We start from the raw sequence: 19,752 nt of genomic DNA on the forward strand, positions 1-19,752 counted from the left end.
AGTTAAATTGGCCATGTTCTACAGATTTTCTATGGGGAATATCAACCATTTCATAGTTTGCGCATAAAAACAAAAATCTGAATATTCAGCAAAATAACTCAATTAAAACTGAGTATGTGATTACAGTACTTGTGAGTCAGTAACTCTGAAAACTGCCAGCCAAGCCTCCTGGGTGTTATGGATAGATGCAAGTCATGGCGCCAGCCATCTGCAAAGTTGGATGGGAATGATAGATGGATGGTCATAAATGGTCATAAATGGAAAAGAGATGGAATTGACCATATCTGTATTATGTTCAGTGGTCAAAGCTGTAAACATGACCTAAATTGTTAGTTACATGAAAAGAAAGGTTCGTTCCTTCCTTTTCTCTCCTCGTTTTTTCCTCCTCTTGGTTGTCTTTGGCCGGTGTAAGTAAACCCCTCCCTAATTCCATAGTACTGTCTGAGGCTTCCCCTGGCTTTTGGCGTGGTATGAGTCACAATAACCATTTAAAAGGCTTTCTCATTAACCAGCACTCCTTTGCAACTGTATGCGTTTTTAAAACTTGGCCACTCTAGTTCCCGTAGTGTTAGAGGTGTGGGAAATGCATGTCATGTTGCTGTCCTGCTGTTGTGTCCTGGTGCTGGTTCTACCCGTTCCATGTTTCACGGCACCCACAGTCATTCCTGAGGGAGACTGGTACTCTCCTGCGCCACAGAGTGACCTGAAGCTTGCCACAGTAAGTGCATAATTGAATGGGCTTAATTACAGATATTTGGAATGGACTGCATGTTGCACAATACCCCTGTGCTAATTTGAAAACAAATCCTCTTGAATTACATTCCATCCAAGTTCGACGCTGCAAAACCGGCTCTTAATGTGAGTGGGATATGGAGATGATCTTTTTATCCATTTGTGTTTTGCGTGGGTGGGGGGGCGGAGGTAAATAAATGGGCATGCCTTTGGGTCTTGGCAGCAATTATGGCCTATACCATACAGTTTTACATTTGACCAAGCCACCTAATTTATTCTGTGGCAACATTTGTATCTCCTGTCTCGCTCACTTAGTATGTCTATAATTTTAGTCCTTTGGTGTTAAATGTATTAAGCCAGGCATGAATGGGAGCTTCCATTCTGTTTGTTGTAGGGCAATATGTTTAGATTTAATTGCATAAACTAAAAGGCTCATAACTTAAAACATAGCAGCTTTACTTTGTGATCTCCAAGTATATTAATGTGAGTGTAGTTAAATTATTCACATTGACATATAATTGTCATATCTAGACCCTTCACCACCAATAACCTGTTTGGTGTTTAAAGGTAACCATGCAGATTTAGCCATGGGGGAATATAGTTAAAGATTCAAGAGGTTTTATTTGTATGACACAAGTACTGTATGTGCAGTGTAATGTTTGTGTGACATGCTCCACAGGCTGCGCTAACAATATAGGTTATACTGTATGTAAAACACGATACTAAACCAAGGCATAGGTAGAAAAGTAAAACCTTTAACAGCAATAAAGAAAGAATGTATAGATTATAATGGAGGATAATCTGGGATATGCATACTACAGTAGGCTATACTCTGCATGCAGCAGAAAAAGTGCATATTGTGCAAGGTTTAGTCTTCAATCACTTAGCATGATAAGAGGACCTTGAATGTTTCCACAGGAATATCTTCAGCACTACTACAACCTGAAAAAAGAGCCTTTTGGGCGCAGGAAAAGGAGTTGGCCCTCGTTTACCTCCAAGGTCAAGGACATGCAGGAGTTCTTTGGGCTGAACACGACCGGTACTCTCGACCCAGAAACTCTGGATATGATGCAGAGTCCCCGCTGTGGGGTTCCAGATGTGGAGGAATACAACCTCAGCCAGGGAACACGATGGAACAAGAATGTCATCACATACAGGTAACCCAATGATTTGTGTAATAAGCTAACAATTGTAATTAACAACAAAAAATACAATGTTTGTGTAATTTGGATCACAAAAGTGTATCAGTTAAAGCAAATAATGTTGTTTCTTGCAGCAATGATGGTTTGGAAGTATACAACATTGTTTTTATAGAACACATCTTTTAATGTTCTTCTAGCCTACATTGGTGTCTTGTATGAGAGGTCTTCCAAATAGGAAAAGTACACTTGCTATGAATTGTTTAAAACAATGAAATGTAATTATTTTAATTACAATTACTGAATTATTTTGTGCAATAAGTAACTTATTTGACTCAATCTGAATTGTCTTTATGTAAAACTGCTGTTACTACATTATTGAGAAAGGTAATTTCCAAAACATTTTGGGGGAAATCACCACATTCTAAACAAGCGATTCTCACTAATTCCAAGGACCTTCATTTGATATGCATTAGTCCGTGGATTTGATATGACTTTTATCTCTGGGACCCCAATTTACACCTTAACCTACACATTATTTGGTTCCATTTGAACACTCTTAGAGTTACAGACCTGCAAGGGTCCACTTGGGTTCTCTTTATCATTTAGCTTGAGACCCCTTTTGACCCTGTAAGGATCCCTGGGGGTCCCTGGCCTGGATCCAGTGATCTAAATCATAGGGAACAACTGTATGCCGCCCCAAATGGGGTTGCATCATGGCATATGAATCCAAACTGGTTCCAACACAGAATCCAATTTAGTTTAAATGTTTTGATTGATTGAATACTTTATAAAAGGATAACACAAAAAAGTCCTGGGGACTTGTTTCCATTGGTGTCCCATGCATTGAATTCATCGACATAGTGCTTGATATGATAACAATCTTTCATCACACACACTGTATCTGATTTCGATGGGGAAATGTTTTCCATGTTACATACCGTGTGCTCTGCTTTGCTGTGACAGCATTGGTAGGTACACCAGAGATTTACCTCGCAGCACCGTCGACTCTCTGGTTGCGTCAGCACTCAGTGTCTGGGCGAGAGCCAGCGGTCTGACATTCGTCAGGTCATACACCCGCAACGCTGACATCATGGTGGACTTTGTCACCTATGGTGAGTGAGTACCTCATTTGATTAAAGTAGTGGATTGATACATTTTGTAGGTATTTCATTTCTTTCAAATGGCTATCATTAAAATATGGTTGGCCCTTTTAGCCACAGTAGGCCTGCAGTACCAGTATACTGTACATGCTTGTGTGACACTGATGTTGGTAGTGGCCATTTGATGTGGAAGACACATTTCATACAAAAGTGAAAAAACATAAAGTAAAACATAACTGAACGAAGGAATCATAAATCACGGTACAGCAGCACGTGCAGCCCCAGTAGAAATCGAAACCATAATTATGGCAGTGTTAGTGCTAGGCCCTAATCACTGAGAGACACAGTTCACTGGGGGTGAGGTAAGGAGAGGGCTTTATATTGGTATAATCAGTGGTGGAAAGTAACTAAGTACATTTACTTAAGTACTGTACTTTAAATTTTGAGGTACTTTTACTTTGTTCTGTACTTTTACCAAATATTGTACTTTTACGCCACTACATTTATTTGAAAACTTAAGTTACTTTGCAGATAATATTACTAGTAAGACGCCTCAGGGCGACATGCAACCTTGCCCTAAAGGTCGCCCATATATGGACAGGGATCTCCATATATGGGCATTAAACGGACAAGGACTTAATTAATTTGCAAGTGTGACTCGTGATGACATCAGCGAGCCCCAGATATGGGTATAAAAGGGCAACATCAAGCCAGAGCGTGATGTCAGAGCAGCAAACCCATCCTGTTAAGAGTGGTTCCCCTGACATCACTGTGACATCAGCACATGATGTCAGAGCGACAAACCCATAGAACCACATAGTGTCAGGCGTGACAGAGATAAGTGAACAAGATGTGCCAGTTTCATAGTATACTTGCGACCTACGGTCGCAATAAAACATACATAAACCACTTTAGCCCTATTTTATACCTTGACTATTCGAAAATAGCCGATCTGCAAGCTCACAATGCGTTGCATTGCAATACGTTGTGAGCTTGTAGATCTGTTATTTTCAATCCTTTTGTAGGCTACTTTTACTTTTGGTACATTTTGATACTTTCATACTTCTACTCAAGTACATTTTGAATTCCAGACTTTTACTTGTAACAGATTATTTCTATATTGCAGTATTGATACTTTTACTTACGTAAGAAATTTAAGAAAATGTAAAGTTGTCGCTGTGGTTTACTGTTTTTCTTTTCTCCCCTCCATTACCTGCATTGGATCATGAAGCACATGGTGACATGTATCCATTTGATGGCCCCAGAGGCACACTGGCACATGCTTTTGGTCCAGGAGAGGGCGCTGGCGGTGACACACATTTTGATGATTCTGAGCTCTGGGCAGCAGGAGGAAAGGGTACTGGCAACCATTTATACCTGAAACTGTACAGAACAATACCAGTTAGTTGGACACTTGGAGCTGACATGGAATAAGCAATGGACTAGATTGATGTTATGCCAATTAGGGATGGGACGATACAAAAATGTCATATCACCATTATTGCGATTTATGTTATTATTGCGATAATCAAAATATCCCCAAGATCCCGTGGCAGAGCATTTGCCAGGAAATTGCAGATCTAATAGCTTATGACGCATCGCAACGCCACATGTTGTGAGCTTGTAGATTTTTTGACAAAGAGATTTGGTAGAGTTAAAAAAGGACTGTATCAAGTACGTTATTTCAGGTCAGTTTTTCCAATTATAGAGGGTTTAAATGGTAACAGATGCAGCTTGGCAAATAGAATGTGAATTGACGGAGGACAATTTCACGATAAATTTAAATCAGCACAATACAATTATTGTGAGCGTTTTTTTATCACGATAAACAATAATAACGATTATTGTCCCATCCCTAATGCCAATACAAACAATTGATTGTACAGTAATTAGTGCCCTAGAATTCTTTTAATAGAATAGTATTAAATACCATACAAGCATAAAAGCAGTTTACTTATTCAAAGTCATGTGAACTCTGAAATGTTGTTCAGAGACGCATGTTTATGCATCAGCGCTTAAATGTATTTTAATGTACAGCATTTTCTTTGTACAATTGCAGGATTCAACCTGTATGTGGTCGCCGCTCATGAATTCGGTCATGCTTTGGGGTTAAAACACTCCAGGAACCCAGAGTCACTGATGTATCCAACATATAAATCAACTCGTCCACTCAATATACTCTCCAGAGAGGATGTAGCAAATATCAATGGACTTTATGGTAATTATTGTTTGTTTGAAATAATATAATCTGGTTTTAATGATACAATCTCACAGGGGTATGCAGTATGTACAACTGAACTTGATTTAAGTCTTACATTTAGTTAAAGTTCAGCCCCCAAAAGGTCTTATTTTCTATCAATTTCACACCCCACGAAGCATTGAATTTATGGATATTTATTATTTATTTATGTCTCATTCATGTGATGATAGACCCTCATGTATCCGATAGGAGACACAAAAGAGACTCTTTGTATCTCCTAGGAATGTGACAAAAACTGAAAGAATGTCCATGAATTCAAGTCTCCATGGGGTGAGTAATTAATAGAAGAATTGTCATTTTGGGGGTGAACTATCCCTTTAAGCTTGTGAGTCTTCCCTCAAGTCTTGCCAACCAGATGAAAAGATGAAGGGGAAAAACATCTGGAAACATGCATTTTGCTATTAGACGTGACAAAACGTGACAAAACGCTTTATCTTATTACGGTACTTTTTTAAAGACAAGGCTTGTATTAATGGAAAAGTTGACATTGTTGTGTTTGAAAGCAAAGTGAAGCAGAACCAAATGAAGACATAAGTGTGCACTGCTATTTTCCCTCAGGTCCAAACAGAGGTCGTCCGCAGTACAGCTGGAACACTCAGTACAACCCCTGGTTGTCAAGCTCTCTCTTTCCTCCTCGTCTGATGCGGAACAAATGTGACCCAGACTTGTCCTTTGATGCTGTGTCAACTGTGGGTGATGCCACCTTCTTTTTCAGAGAAAGGTAACCTTGTGATCAATCAATCAATCATAAACACTGTCACAACACAGTTACAGGTAAAGGTGAGGTGAAACACTTATTTATACAGGCTTCACATTTGCAATTATATAGGAGTAAAAAGGAATTAGATCAGAAGTAAGGAAGGGAGAATAGAAAAGTACACAATAATAATAGGGCAATAAGTCAAATAGGGTAATAAGTGTAATAGTGTAATAGGTGTAATAGTGTAATAACTGTAATAACTGTAATAAAGTAATAGAGCAATAAGTGTAATAGTGTAATAAGTGTAATAGTGTAATAGGGCAATAAGTTAGTCTGTTGTTTCCATGCGCCCTGACGGCCGCTTTTCACCCTGATGGTCACTTCTCGCCCTTAGGGCGTCTTACTGGTATATTGTATGTGCATCAGTACAGTGCAAATCGATGCAGGCGACAGGCTTAGGTTGTTTTATTCAACAGCTTGACAGTTGCTAGATACATTCTTTGCCACAGGCTCTTATGGCTCTTGATACTCTGGTATCGATTGCCAGGTTGAGGGCGCAGTAGTGGTGTGAACAGCGCTGTGGCTGGGATGACGTCCGTCCCCGATGTCCCTGATGATAGGTGTTTAATGTATTTTAAATCATTCCATTACCAAAATGGACACAAGGGTTCTTCGAGTTGATGTACTGTACAACATTCTCCATTTGAAGTCCTTTGTGACAATGTCGCAACTCAAGTGTCTTGTTGAAATTACATTTTAGTCTCAATAGCCACAAACAAGTGAAGCATTCAGAGCATGTCATTTCTGTTTATTAAAACTCTCACCTTTGAGACTAAACTTAAAAGCCTGAATTAAGAAACAGGAACATTTTATTTCTTTTGTCTCACCACAGTGCAGTCTGTGTCATCCTAGAGTCTATTCAAATGAATACCAGTGATTTACGGTATAGTAACCAGTAAGCGACCGTAGGTCACTTATCTCCACAAATAGGGCAAAAATGTGTTTTGCCAAAATCTTCCTGATCCATGTTGATGACATGAGTGTAGACATACTGTGTAGTGATTTTCGTGATTTTAGGGCAAAATCTGTAGGAGCAGTGTCCAAAAATGTGTTTTTAAAAATCGGCCTGGAGGTGGCGCTATATGGGAGAGATTCATGTTGATGGGATGAGTGTAGACATAGTGTGTACCGATTTGCGTTATTTTAGGGCAAAAATTGTAGGAGCAGTGTCCAAAAATGTGTTTTGCAAGAATCGGCCTCATGGTGGCGCTAGAAGAGGGCCATGTGAGAAATGAGGGGTGGGGTCTCCGCGCCGGCAAGGCGGACGAATAGGTACCGGCCCCGGCTGTCCCGGTCGCTCCTAGCCGGAGTTACGGCATTTTATGTGAGCTGCAGTGTAGGGGGTCCTCCACTGGGGGCGCCACCACTTTTGCATCCGTTCTGGAGCACCAGGAGTGGGTGGTCCCCGGGAATTCCCCGTGAGCAGCCCCGTGGGGGTGGTCATTTGGTCAGTTTAGCACATTTGGTCATTTTTTACATCTGGGGGTCCCCCAGGGACCTGGGGGTCCCTGGAGCTCCGGGGGTCCTTGGAGGTTGTAGTTTGGCAGGTAAGGAAGGTGTGTGCAAAATTTGGCATGGATCGGGGCAACGGTTGCGGAGATATGAGCAGGGCAAGAGTGTGACGTGTGAGGTGTGACAGACAGACTGACTGACTGACTGACTGACTTACACTTTGTGCAGGGTTTGATAGTAAATGCGACCAACGGTCGCAACAATAGCATGATGACACTTTGTTCTCTTCCAGAAGATATTGACATGCACTGTTTTTCTTCTGTAATTATCCTATCAGATATCTATGGATCAAACATAACGAGCAATACGACATCAAAGAAGGTCCCATCACCAACTTTATGCCGAAGATTGAAACCAACATCGACGCCGCCTTCTGGGTGCCACGCAGATCGACTGCTTACCTCATTCACGGTAGACAGGCAGGGGCGTCACAAGGGGGGGAAATGTGGGACTGAGTTACCTATACTTTAGCTATTGAAAAATAGCAGATATACGAGCTCGCAGCGCAGCACTGTGAGCTTGTAGATCTGCTATTTATTTATTTATTTTAATGTCATGAAAATGTGTGCAAATCTACATGTATTTTTTAGGCAAACATTTGTAACTCAAATTTTGCTTCTCGGGGGTCCCTGCTGGAACTAAATATTTTGACATGGGGGTCCGTGGTCAAATACATATCATTTTGGGGGTCCTTCACATGAAAATGTTTGAGCACCACTGACATAGAAACATAGGTTTTTCAAAAAACCTTAGAAGGATTTGAAATATATTTGAAAAATGCACACATTTTCACGATTTTTCCAGCGTGGCACTCGGTGCTGCACTGTGAGCTTGTATATCTGCTATTTTTCAATAGTTAAAGTACCCAGGGCACAGAATTTGGTGCAACAACCCTGTAGACAGTTGAAAACTCCATAGTCGCAGCATCAATTTATTTACCAGTAAGACTCCCTAATCGGGAGATAAGCGACCGTAGGTCACTTATCTCCACAAATAGGGCAAAAATGTGTTTTGCCAAAATCTTCCTGATCCATGTTGATGACATGAGTGTAGACATACTGTGTAGTGATTTTCGTGATTTTAGGGCAAAATCTGTAGGAGCAGTGTCCAAAAATGTGTTTTTAAAAATCGGCCTGGAGGTGGCGCTATATGGGAGAGATTCATGTTGATGGGATGAGTGTAGACATACTGTGTACCGATTTGCGTGATTTTAGGGCAAAAATTGTAGGAGCAGTGTCCAAAAATGTGTTTTGCAAGAATCGGCCTCATGGTGGCGCTAGAAGAGGGCCATGTGAGAAATGAGGGGTGGGGTCTCCGCGCCGGCAAGGCGGACGAATAGGTACCGGCCCCGGCTGTCCCGGTCGCTCCTAGCCGGAGTTACGGCATTTTATGTGAGCTGCAGTGTAGGGGGTCCTCCACTGGGGGCGCCACCACTTTTGCATCCGTTCTGGAGCAGCAGGAGTGGGTGGTCCCCGGGAATTCCCCGTGAGCAGCCCCGTGGGGGTGGTCATTTGGTCAGTTTAGCACATTTGGTCATTTTTTACATCTGGGGGTCCCCCAGGGACCTGGGGGTCCCTGGAGCTCCGGGGGTCCTTGAGCTGCAGTGTAGGGGGTCCTCCACTGGGGGCGCCACCACTTTTGCATCCGTTCTGGAGCACCAGGAGTCGGTGGTCCCCGGGAATTCCCCGTGAGCAGCCCCGTTGGGGTGGTCATTTGGTCAGTTTAGCACATTTGGTAATTTTTTACATCTGGGGGTCCCCCAGGGACCTGGGGGTCCCTGGAGCTCCGGGGGTCCTTGGAGGTTGTAGTTTGGCAGGCAAGGAACGTGTGTGCAAAATTTGGCATGGATGGGGGCAACGGTTGCGGAGATATGAGCAGGGCAAGAGTGTGACGTGTGAGGTGTGACAGACAGACAGACAGACTGACTGACTGACTGACTGACTGACTGACGGACTTACACTTTGTGCAGGGTTTGATAGTAAATGCGACCTACGGTCGCAAAAATTGGATAATGGTGACCAACATTTTATTCACATAACAAAGTCATGTAACTGTTAACATAATATATCAGCAGGTTATCAAACTCTTCAATAAGCTAAGAAGACACTGCAAAGCCACAATAGATCAGTGTTTGATCAAACACCATTGCCCACCATTGCACAAAAAATCTTGACTGTTCATTTATCAAATTGTAACTCTGAGAATGTACAAATGAAACTATTTCTATGCCCAGTGTACCTCTAACATCTCAAACGTGTGGTTCTATGTCATGACAGAATCCATGTACTGGACAGTGAAAGGCTCTCTTGTGAAGGGGAAGCCCAAGCCCCTCACCAACTTTGGGTTCCCCAGCTGGGTCCAGGAGGTGGATGCAGCGGTGCACATCGTGCAAACAGGACGAACGTTGTTCTTCATCCATGACATTTACTGGAGGTAGAGACAACCGTTCAAATGAATGAACTCACAGAGACACGTTTTATTGTAAACAGAATTCACCCATTATAGCAGTGATTCTCAACATGTAGGCCTGTACCCACTGGTTGTCCGTGAGGTTACTGCAAGTGGGCCCCCACTATTGCAAGTGGGCAAAAAAAATAAAAAATACAAATGTATGTAAATATACAAAAATGTCATGGTATTTCTTTAAAACCTTGAAAAACTAATACCATTGATCCAAGCAGGATCATATTTCAGAGTTTGATCATGAAAATAAACATGCTCTGAAAATGCACGCGGACCACCCATCTGACCACTCTACGCGGCAGTGGTCAGTTGGGTGCGCCGCGAACGCTTTTACTGACATGTGAACCACTGGACCCTGAGCCAGAAACAGTTGAAAACCACTGCATTATAGGATAGGATTTCCCTGTGCTGTAGGTTATAGCCACTTGAGTGTACTGAAGGTTTTGGTTTACTTGGGAAAAGTTGGAAGTACTGTATGGCTCTTCAGTCTCCACAGATTTGTTAAGTGTGGGTATACTGAATGCAAGTTGCACACTGAGATGGGGTAGATTAGGGAATTCCATCTGCAGACACACATCTGGAATAAGTCCAGCATCATGCTATGATAACATCATATCTCACACGTGCTTGTGATCTTCCACTGTTGAAAAAAGAGCAATGAATTAATACTTTGAAGATGGTAAAACATCAATCTAATTGATTCAGAAAATATATATATGTTACAGTATGTTTGGGTAACTCAGGACGTTCATTGTAAGAGCGCTTGTTTTGTCGTTCACCACACACTAATCACCACCAGATGGCGACGACAGCCATTCACTAGTGCAGGCGCTGACGTCACTCGTTTGCGACTCTCTTTCTTTATTTACTAGCCTAGCTCGGCGGTGTTTAGCCATTAGCTTAGCCATTAGCTTACTATGAGCGTTTATCGTGGGCTTGCCCAGGCCGATATATAACGATTGCATTCACCACTGCTTCGTAACTTCGCCTGCGGCGCTCGGGGGCGAAGAGCAGGACCAAGGTCCGCTGGCCTTCGCGCCGCTTGCAATGTCGTGGACAATCGAGCGGCTCCGCCTGGAGGACGTTGTTGTGGCGACCGCTTGTTCCGCCCCGTGCCGCACCACGAGTGCTCCGTTTCTCGACCGTACTGTTTCTCTAACAAACCGTGACATATATATACAGAGAGAGAGACACATCTTCAAGCTTTAGTTGATTGCTCTTTTTTCAACAGTGGAAGTTCACAAGCAAATGTGAGATATGATTTTATAATAGCATGTATGTATATTCTGTTCTTCCAGAAATGTATTACTAGCAAAGCCTCAGTATTAAAAACAAGCTATGATGCTGTAATGACCACCTATCTACTGTACCAGAGTTGCTGCCAAATCACTTAAAAATAAAATGACTGGTATGAGAAAACTGTTCTATAACAGTAACAAAGTATGACTAAGTTTATAATGAAGAAATCAGAAATGATCTTTAGGCATAGGAGGGATAGTATTCATGGTGACTCAATTTAAACTACACTTCTTTGATGTGGTCACATTGACAGTAACTATGAACAAAAGTTTAGTTTACTAGATTACAGTTTGTAATTACTTGTGATACCCATTGTTTATGTCGTGGCTTTAGTTTCAATGAAAACCGAAGAGTCATGGATGTTGGTTACCCAAAATACATCACTGAGGACTTCCCAGGACTCAACACTACAATAAGTGCAGCTCTTCTTAAAGATGGTGAGCCGTTTTCTTGTTTTTTTGTCGTTTCTGTATTTTATTTCCACAGAATAAGTATTGTTTAATTTGTATTGGTTGTTAAACCGATACAATTGAAGGATGCCATTCGAAAATGTAATATTTGTTATGGTAAAATAATGGCAATACTGTATCTCAAGTTCTCAAGGACTTTGGGGTTAACAGCAAAAGTGTCCAAATAATTTTTCAAACAAATTCAGCTGTCAATGCTAAAAAGTGGTAGTTTCCCCCCAAACAGTCAGGTCAAATACATATTCAACACCATCCACATAATATAGCTGGAGTTGACAGAATGGTCCATGTTGGTTTAGTTAAGTGAATGGAGCAATCTTGTCAGCTGTCTACACCTTCAGGGTCTTTTGCAACATAAATGCACAAGGTTGTCATGGGTATAAGAATGCTAATTCACCAACAAGCAGCATCATGTGTCTGGCACTGGGGTTGTTCAAGGACCTGCTTTACTCTATATAATTTACTCACTCATCTTATTTCATGAACTTCATATAATGTGGAAACTTCAATAGAAAAAAATATATATACTTATTCTCACTATGGTGCCTGGATATAATTGAGTTTAAAACAATTATTTTTTGGTCAGCAAAACTGCCATGCAACAACTTACTGTATAGATAAAGCTTAAAGCTATCATCATCATCATCATCATCAACAACAACATTGTTTCTACTGGCAACAACACCATTCAGACACCAGACAACACCACATGATAAAAATGTTGATATCATTAATTCGTTATAAAACTCCTGACTATTTTAATTTTGTCATCCTAGGTTTTATCTTCTTCTTTGTCGGACCACAAGTCTTCAAATATGACTACACCCAGCAGCACATCATGGGAGTTGAGAAAACAAACACCTGGCTTGGATGTTGAAATCCTACTTCCACGAAGTGTCGAGGAAATGCTCCAATAAACTTGATTATAGCACTAGGAAAAGAAGGAGAAAAGAAACGTATGAAGTGTTTCGAATCTTATTTATCATTAAAATATTATATTTATCAGTACCACTGTGGCCTATGATGTCCAAATAAATGATCTAGAATGTCAAGCAAGCATGTTGTGGTTTTCATATTTAGACCACTGTAAAATGCTCCAAGCACAGTTGTCTGATGTCTGTGGTAAGTTTATGAATTCTTTTGAACTGTAGTAACATCCCGTGCAACATTACCGTGGTGGTGATGGATAGACAGACAATAGTTTTCCCACGCTGCGCGTGGAACAGTTGTATCACAGTTGTGTTGCCGTGCATGTTTACAGTTTATCGATACTCTATCGGTCCATATCGTTTTAGGTATAATACCCCATTCAAAAACTGCAACAAACAATATCTACAAACATTACATTTGACACCGAGCCACCAAGCCGCTATCAAGAAGCACGTTGTTTGCACTGCAGCCTGTTGCATTCTATAATATTCTGAAGAGTACACCAGACATGGTACAGTAGACATTCCATTCAGAGATGATTTAAACCACAAAGCCTCCTGGAAAATTGGGGTAGGTTGAGGGCTTTGGGCCCACGTGATTGCCTAACAACCTCATTCGCTCTCATATATAAATATCGAGACAGGTGAAAGTAATCTCACTGTGATGTTCATATAAACGATGGAGATGGTGTTGTCTTGGATGACTGTCTTAGGCTCACTGTTGCTTGTGGATATCCTGTGGACTTTACCTGTTGGTGAGGAACAGGGCGTGAGGCCAGAGGACGTGCAGATGGCTGAGGTCTGTGTTCGAAAACCTGTTGCAGACTATATAGGCCTAATCTACTGTATATGACAAGACATTAGGTTAGAAGTTACAATACAATTGAATATGTCAGTTACTATTAATTGGATTGTGTGCAGTAAAAGCAGTCAGGTTGTTTGAGGTAAAAAGCCTGTGAGTGTTGTGATGTGTTATTGACCAATAAGGGTTTTAAAAAAGGATTTCTGACTTTCATGGGGATTTATAAACGATTGTATGTGATTTCACAAGGGAAAGAGGTAGCTATTGGAATGGAATGGAGTATACTACAATACAAGTGTACAACTAGTGTATTTTTCCAAATATAAAAATTACTGCTAAAGGAATACTTCAAGATAACCACAACTGGTTACATTTTAGCCAAATAAACAAAGATAGATAAACAAAGCACATAGACGTGACATATTGTGTAATTTAGTACCGGTACGTGGTGGTCACACCAGGCAAACAACTTATAGCTGTCCACAATAACTCTTTGCTGAATATGCCAAATTATATTCTGAATAGTGTCAAATAAAGTGGGTTGATTTATTGTAAATACCATTCGTGGCATCATTATTTGGGCAAATAACTTCATATTAACAATCACAAGAGCCATAAGGGAGACACAAGGGAGTTGTGAAAACATTTTCAGAAATTCCATTGTGTCTGAATCCTGAGAAAAGCGAGCAATGGAAAAAGAGACAACAACAAAAGGTGTTCATCATCCTACTATAGATACAAAGGGAACCTATGAAAACTATATATGTTGTAAAATGATGCCATTTGTTGATGTCTATTCTATTTTTTATTTAATTCTATCCTGTCTGTAAAGCACTTTGTAACTTTGTTTTTTCGAAAAGCACTTTAAAACTTGCTTCGATAACAGGACTACCTCAGACGATTCTACAGCCTGAACCCCCAGCACAGCTCAAGATTCCCCAGCAGAAGGGCCAGGTCCATATCTGCCATGGAGGTGAAGATCAGGCAAATGCAAGGCTTTTTTGACATAAGACAGACAGGTCGACTAGACCCCAAAACTCTGGCTGTGATGAGGCAGCCAAGGTGTGGCGTTCCAGATGTGGAGAATTTCAACTTATACCCTAGTAAGCCCAGATGGAAAAAACACACCATTACCTACAGGTGAGATGATTTGCATCATTATGATCATAAATGTGTCCCTTAGTAATTACATAACATGGACATAGTTATTTACAGAATTATGTATAATAAATGTTTCTATAAATATTCCATAAATTCTATAAATATTATTGCGACCGTAGGTTGCAATTACTATGAAAACCCTGCAGCTGTACAGGTATGTGTGTCAGTCAGTCACATCTCATGTCACGCTTCATATGTGGCCAAGACAGAATTCATTTGCAAGTGTGACTCGTGTCACGGCAACCACACAATCCCTGATGTCATCAATATTAAGCCCATATCTGGGAATGCCCATATATGGACATATTGTGTCAGTCTCTGTTGATTCATTGCGACCTTTTGCTCTACAAACCTAACATAAAAATGTAAGCAGTTACTGTAGACACTTGCTGAAAGCAAATTGCCTGGATCTGTATTTTTTGTTATAATACAATGCATAGATTGGTGCTGCTGACATTATTTCCAGATGTCTTACAGTACATTTGTTAATTAATGGCATGTAGGATTGCAGGATACACCCCAGACATGAAGAAAGAGGATATGGAAAACTCATTCCGCTCAGCCCTGAAGATCTGGAGCGACGTGACACGTCTGAAGTTCATCAAAATCAACTCTGGCAAAGCTGACATTGTCCTCTCATTTGCACGAAAAAGTATGGCCTTCCAAACACTACCAATGATTACATTTTTTGGGTTCTGCTTAGTAGGATGTACATTACATTAGCTTCTACATTTTTATGATGATATACACAATAAATGCTTAGTGATGTATACAGTGCACAAAAGTACTGTTGACATTTCTTGAGGACCATGGAATCATCTCAGTATGTCTTTTCTGTCAGCTCATGGAGATTTCTTCCCCTTTGATGGGCCCAAGGGTGTGCTGGCTCATGCCTTTGAGCCAGGAGAGGGCTTGGGAGGAGATGTGCATTTTGACGACGATGAAAAATGGACAATGGGACAATCAAAGCACGGTCTGCATCAACCAAAGCATGTATTCTGCCATGTGTGTCTACGTGTGTTTATAGCCAGAAAAAAGTACTGGTACTTTTATTAGGCACGGATTGACACAGTGATGTGAGCTTGTACAGAAGATCTGCTATTTTTGCTATTCTGAAAATGTTCTAAGATCTTCTTATATAACAGGTTGAAAATGCCTAAGGAGTTCAAGTACAACCACAGTGCACACACAATGTTAATAGCTTGACAGTTTTTGTTGTTGCTTGTTGTTTCAGGTTACAACCTCTTTACTGTCGCAGCCCATGAGTTAGGCCACTCACTGGGCTTAGCTCACTCCAAAGACCCTACTGCTCTCATGTATCCAAATTACAAGTATTACAGTAGTGCACAATACAAGCTGCCTAGAGATGATGTGCTTGGGATCCAGGCTCTGTACGGTGAGTAGTGAATTGCATTATTATAACTAGAAAGATTGGCAAGACGCAAGTTGTGGGTTGCGGCCGTTGGGACTCCGTTTCGACAGATAGGCTAGTGTTGGAAGTCATGCAACATGCGATTAAAATGTGGTGTTGATCAGATCTTGTGTTCATGATAATGGCTTTAAGCTCCTCCTAACACTTTTGCAAGCTAATTACATTGTCACATCACTCCTGAGATCATGTGTAAATAATTTGGAGGGGATTGATCTTCCTAAAATTGTGTTTTGTCTTGGAAAAAATCGACAAATTACCAGAAAATCTAGTCTAAAGCAAATTGTTGTGGGTGTGGCCTATAATGGGAGTTGCATCATGATCCAAGAAGTCGAGGCCGGGAAATGTTTTTTTTTATTCTACGACCTACGGTTCAAGACTAACCCTAACCACACTAATAAAGTCGCCCAAGTACTGTAGTGTTTGTTGCCTAGGGCGACCCCACACTAATTACTGTAAGTGTTTGGGTGGCATAGAGGCCACGACCACTGCAGAGTCCTGGGTACAGCACATTTTCTAGCAGTCAGCAGTGCCTCCGGCTAGACCTGGGCGCTCCTACAAACACCACTGGCAGTGTTCGTGCATGGGTGGGTAACCTGCAGGGGATTGTGTCCTTGTTGCTGCACTCACGACTCCTACTGGTTGGTCTGGGTGCTTGTTAAGCAGGGTGGGGAACTGGGGAAGATAGTGTGAACCTCCGCTCATGTAGTAAAACTCCCACTGGTTGAAAATAAGCAACTGGTGTTATTGAACATTGGAGGAGATACCTGTATGTCTACACTAATAATAATAATAATAATAAGTGTAATAATAATAAAAGATTGTGTATTTCAGGAAAGCCCATTTCAAAAGTGGAAACACAAACAATACCCAAGAAGTGTGACCCCAACTTTTCTGTCAATGCAGTGGCAGTAATTGATAAGGAGATAGTTTTCTTTAAAGACAGGTATGCTTATAAAAATGGTTCTAAATATGTGCCCCCATCTTTACTATTGCCTGGCTCAAAACATGTCTGCCTATGTTTTTTTTAAAGATGTTCATAAATTATGCAAGCATAGTCAAACAACAGCAGCTTAGATCTTATTTCACACACACACACACACACACACACACACACACACACACACACACACACACACACACACACACACACACACACACACACACACACACACACACACACACACACACACACACACACACACACACACACACACACACACACACACACACAGTATTTCAGTTTCAGTATTATAATTAACAATAATTCATCAAAATGTTCAGAATGTTATATCTTTGTCATTAGGCTCAAACAGTGTGGACAACGGGTTGACATTTTAAAATGATACATTTACTGTATAGTTATTGTTAGGATATTGTTGTTGGTGTGTACTGTCCTGTGACTTAGGGTTATCTAATGCAATATCCCTCAAAGTGTCATAAGAGTGTGTGTGTGTGTGTGTGTGTGTGTGTGTGTGTGTGTGTGTGTGTGTGTGTGTGTGTGTGTGTGTGTGTGTGTGTGTGTGTGTGTGTGTGTGTCACTCCATGCAGGTACATGTGGATGAGAACTACTTGGACAACCTACTGGAACCGCTTGCGAGAGGGCCAAAGCAGTACATATTTACCGGGTGTCCACTCCCATGTGGATGCCGCCTATGACATCCCTGCCAAAGGAGTGGCATACGTGTTCACTGGTATGGCTAATGTGCAGTCTGCAAAGCATCACTTAGGCTTTAGCATGACAAGGCTGGATTTCCAGCAGCGAGAACACAATGTTGCACCCAAATTACAGCCTTGCACAACTTTAAGTGTTGCGCTTCATGCAGCAGCCTCATTGAGCTTGGCAGGCCTTGTGGTATGTTACTGTTTTTTTCATAGTGTCCCAAAATGCGGTGACACGGCAGTGTTTTTCCAGGTCCTAAATACTGGGTGGTTCAACAGCTTAAGATGAAAAGCCATGCTGGCTCCATCTACGAATACGGATTCTCTACTAGAGTCAAGCAGGTTGACGCCGCCATTCATATCAGTGAATATGGGAAGACATTCTTCTTTGTAGGACATGTTTATTACAGGTAAAGATAACCTACAGCGTGACAGCTTAATTTCAACATGATGTCACCATAACATGAAGACTCTTTCTTGCATTTTAATATCATGGTAAATAAGGCACTTTTCTACTGTCTAGTAGTTAAAGTCTGCCACCTAGTGATGGTTAGATTTACAGAAATTAATTGCAGTTTAATGAAAAGATTATACATAACGGAATGCCACATAAAAAAGAATATTCATATTTTATAATTTTGTGAAACATACCCTTCCTATTTGTAAAAGTAATGATGATAATGTTCCATTGAGCAGGTATGATGAACGCAGAAGTAGGATGGACCCAGGCTTTCCCAGACTTATCCACCAAGACTGGCCTGGCATCTTGAGGAGGGTTGATGCTGCTTTTGAGTTACGAGGTAGGAAAAGGAAGAGCCAGTGGATGTTCAGCCGTCTGATGGCATTGGTAGAATGATAGAACACACTCCCCAGATCCTTACGCTATCTTTAACCAAACCAAACACCTGTCAAGCCTGACCATAGTACTACTGTATAACCCTAAACAAAAACAACAACTGCAACACCTAACCCATGCCAAGTATGACTGTACTAACAGTATAGCTATTATATTCTGTATAGCCAGTCGCATAGCCAGAAAATGATTCTACAATCTCTGAATGCTATAGAGTCTGGAACTACAGCTCTTGAATGGCGAGTAATGGAAACTGTCATTACCGTTCAAGAAAATATATTATAAAATGTAATTTAATAAAACAATCTTTTGACAGGAAACATCTACCTCTTCAGTGGGACAAAAGCATACCAATATGACTTCAAACGAAAACGGGTACTAAATACCATTCCAGCAAATGTCTGGCTGGGCTGTTGATGCAGTCACTGAATGGGACAAGAGCATCGATTACCCATGGCATCAATTACCTATTGTGTGTTCTCCCTAAAAAAAGAAAGAAAAATGGAACAGGGAAGCAGTGAGCACACAGACGATTTATGACTGCCGCATTGCACAATATTTCTTATTGACTGAGCATTTTTTAAACAAGCGTGTACCTGTTTCTTCTGTTCTGAATCGTGTACATCCATGATGTACCCTTGGGGTACAGCAACGCAATATATCTCATGTGCTAGCATGTATTAAACGTTGTATTAAAATGATCAAGACTTTGAGTCAGAAAGTGGATTATGTCTTTATGGGGCATTGTGAGATTTGCAGGATACAGAACCATGTGTCTTGTGTCATCGTGAAACTGTTTTTTAATATGTTTATGGTCAGAATTGTAATCATTTAGGAAAGGAGGGGGAGACCTTTGAAACTCAGCTTCACCCAGCTGGTGGCTGCTCAGATGGTTATGACAAGCCCTTGTGGAGCTGGGTTAAGTGTCTTGCTCAGGGACACTTTGAGACATGCAAGGCCGGGAGTTGAACCGGTGACCTTCTGATTAACGGAAGGCCTCTCTAGCCGCTATAAGCTACGGCCACATCCAGCTCCTATTTTCTACAGTCTATCATCGTGTGTGTGTGTGTAAGTGTAAGATACATTTCAATAAAATGTAATTTCCTATTAATATTGTTGTATCATTTTGTTCAGTATCATATAAAGGCTTATAGATACAGTATTGGGTTATTAGGCGACCT

The 19,752-nt window shown here is 41.1% G+C and overlaps 1 protein-coding gene across 1 annotated transcript; it reads left to right on the forward strand.

The window, feature by feature from the left end:
* Nucleotides 1-583: 583 nt before the first annotated feature.
* Nucleotides 584-18,574, forward strand: LOC308289961 (uncharacterized protein; the record flags this gene model as incomplete). Its single annotated transcript, XM_080731741.1, has 19 exons — nucleotides 584-718; nucleotides 1,651-1,889; nucleotides 2,838-2,986; nucleotides 4,206-4,331; nucleotides 5,034-5,192; nucleotides 5,793-5,955; nucleotides 7,784-7,917; nucleotides 9,783-9,939; nucleotides 11,602-11,705; nucleotides 12,512-12,607; nucleotides 13,378-13,463; nucleotides 14,353-14,606; nucleotides 15,131-15,279; nucleotides 15,469-15,600; nucleotides 15,862-16,023; nucleotides 16,891-17,002; nucleotides 17,608-17,750; nucleotides 17,972-18,128; nucleotides 18,415-18,574. The coding sequence occupies 19 exons, from the start codon at nucleotides 584-586 to the stop codon at nucleotides 18,572-18,574; spliced, it is 2,817 nt and encodes a 938-aa protein (XP_080587867.1).
* Nucleotides 18,575-19,752: the final 1,178 nt, after the last annotated feature.

This window comes from Nannobrachium achirus, assembly GCF_963921795.1.
Source record: "Nannobrachium achirus genome assembly, chromosome: 8".
Classification (NCBI taxonomy): Eukaryota; Metazoa; Chordata; class Actinopteri; order Myctophiformes; family Myctophidae; genus Nannobrachium; species Nannobrachium achirus.